Here is a 2500-nt window from a genome sequence, read left to right as displayed (position 1 = left end):
AGCCTTTGGATAAAACTCAAAGGTCAAAATTTTGCCAGTTTGGTGTTAAGCGAACACGCTTTTCAAAATCTGAAGAAAAAAAGGAAATGTTTTTTTGATCATGGCACCACTTTAAGATCATTACTAAAATAGAGTACAATTTAGGCAAAAAATGTGAGTTTATAAAGACAAATTAACCACCGCAAGAACGATTTGTGAGCCCTTCGTCAGAACGAAAAGAGCTACCTTTATTATATAGACAAGATGCGTGTTTTAGCGGTTGGTGACCACTTCTTCATCCTTAAAAAAAAACAAGTTGTTTTTAATCTGGACATTTCATCAATATCTATATAATACAACCTGGTTCCCAGGGTTTCTTTTCTTCCCTTCCTTGGAGCGGGAGATAGTCAAAGGAGGCAAAGAAGAGAGACGCTGGGAACGAGGTTGTATATAATAATCAGAACATTACATGGCCGCTAGGACATAAAATGTTTTTCCTTTTCCCGCTAATAGTATCTATGAATCACGAAGGAAGATCTAATCACGTTCCAAAGATAATAAATACTGCAGTCACATACCCCTGGGATACTTGTGAGGCTGGACTTCCAGGCACCGACTCGGGGCCCCCGATTCCTGCTCTATCCAACAGGAATTCTTTCATGCAAGTTCCCGGTTCATCTCTCTCGGACTGACTCCTCTCCCCTGAATCTGACACTGCCTCCTCCCCACTTTCCCGCTCCATCTCCTCGTCAGACTCATCCTTTTTCTCATCAGCAGTGGAGTCAACATCTTCGTCGTCTTCTGTTTTCTCCGACCCCACGTCAACCGGCTCAAATTGGGTTTCCTGTGTGTGACAATATTAGAAAAAAAAAATGCTTAAAAAGGTGAGATATTTCGATAATACATAATATAATTAAGGATCTGTAATAGTTACAATAAACTCTTTTTCCACCATGATGGGCTTAATTAATGGAGGCCGGACGAGACGAAGATTGAAGAACCTTACGATAAAGTTGCACGAAATATACCGTCAGAGATAAAAAGGAAATCTACAGTATTTTAAGGAGGCACTAGACATTATTACTTGCTGAGAAACTAGAGGAAATGTTTTAACATGTTTAGGATCTCTAATGTTCCTATGGCAACTTTATGCGCGCGTTAAGTCATATGTGCTATAAAGTAGCTTTTATGTGTGGCCGTTTTTGCGTTGGAAGGGTCTTAAAACTTGGAGAGACTTGCAGTCTACGCAACAGAGCTAGCGACAGGAATGGGTTTGTTCTCAAGATCACGCAAAAAGTGATCAAAGGCCTTGATAACGAAAACGAAGAAATAATTCGAAAAGAGGAGAGCAGCGAACAAGAAGGCCTCGCCAGGAAATGTCTTACCTCATCGTGTTCTTCCTCGACATCGGCTTCGTTGTCCTAAAACGGCAACAAAAGACAACACTCAATGGAAAAAATAAAGACTTACTATTAATAATCACGCTGTAAGAACTAAGGAAATTGCAAGTGCAGACTGGTGCTGATCTACATAACGTTTGTGAGCTAAGATGTGTAGGACTGTTTTCCATGATGGACCGCCGCGCTTGTACAAATCCCAAATTTATATCAACATCCAAGAGCCCTTAGAATAAGTGATACCCTCGTGTGCCGTGGTCAAGCAGGGTTATACTTTTCGGTCGGCGGCCATAGTCTCAAAGAGAGTACAATACTGAGATATTTAACACCTTCGCAACAATCCTTCACCTTCTCTGTAATTAGGCTTTGGCTACGAGTGTGGCGAATAAAGTGTAACTATTACTATTCAAAGCGAGTACAGTATCAAGCCCATCCCAAGAAGCTGACCATGATGCGATCGACGATGACACCGATCTAAAAAACATTGGTGTGAGCATCTCTTGTTTGAAGTGAAGAACAACAAAATCGCGTCGTCTATCGTTAGAAGCCATGTTTTTTCAACGTTTCCACATAATATCGAAAGAGGTTCCGTGTTTATCCGTAACTTCAATGTCTACGTTTAAGCTTTAGCGTGAAAGGAGTCCCAACCGGATGGAGCACGGCCTAGTCAAGGTGAAAACAATACGTTGCTTGATCCTTCTTTTCTAGCCATAACTGGATGATGACATGATTGATATCCGAAATTCACAAGTGAGCATTTCATAACTACCCTTTTCAAATAACAAAACTTAAAACGCCCTGGCCAAGAACATGTCACTCACCGTCGACTTGCTCCGACTTCGTTGATTTCTACGCGCTACCCTCGGTGGTCTCCCTGTGGAATTACAACACAGGATACTGATACTTGACTATTCTCAGCTGTTTTCGACCTGTTTCGCCTCTTATTCAAAAGTAGTATAAGTGCGACTTATTTGAGAAAAATCCTTTTGCTTTAGTTTTCATTTTAAGGGAAACTAACTGTCATGACAAAGATTTCAAACTATGACTCACTTTTTCAAAAAGAGGAATGAACTCGGGTTGAAATAATGGAATAAAATCACTCGACGTTTATACACATTTATGCC

The 2500-nt window shown here is 40.6% G+C and overlaps 1 protein-coding gene across 4 annotated transcripts in view; it reads right to left on the bottom strand.

Annotated features, from left to right (window-relative positions):
- Positions 1–2500, bottom strand: part of LOC138007243 (bromodomain-containing protein 8-like) — a 40505-nt gene that overhangs the window by 6937 nt on the left and 31068 nt on the right. For all 4 annotated transcript variants that reach the window (XM_068854037.1, XM_068854040.1, XM_068854038.1 and 1 more), the window contains 3 exons: positions 2198–2250; positions 1365–1400; positions 558–823 (listed from right to left, as the gene is read on the bottom strand). In XM_068854037.1, coding sequence (XP_068710138.1) covers positions 558–823; positions 1365–1400; positions 2198–2250 — 355 coding nt within the window. The remainder of the gene's footprint in view (positions 1–557; positions 824–1364; positions 1401–2197; positions 2251–2500) is intronic.

Source organism: Montipora foliosa, chromosome 6 (assembly GCF_036669935.1).
Source record: "Montipora foliosa isolate CH-2021 chromosome 6, ASM3666993v2, whole genome shotgun sequence".
Classification (NCBI taxonomy): Eukaryota; Metazoa; Cnidaria; class Anthozoa; order Scleractinia; family Acroporidae; genus Montipora; species Montipora foliosa.
The sequence above is the reverse complement of the archived record's forward strand: the minus strand, read 5'-3'. Positions and strand labels throughout refer to the sequence as shown.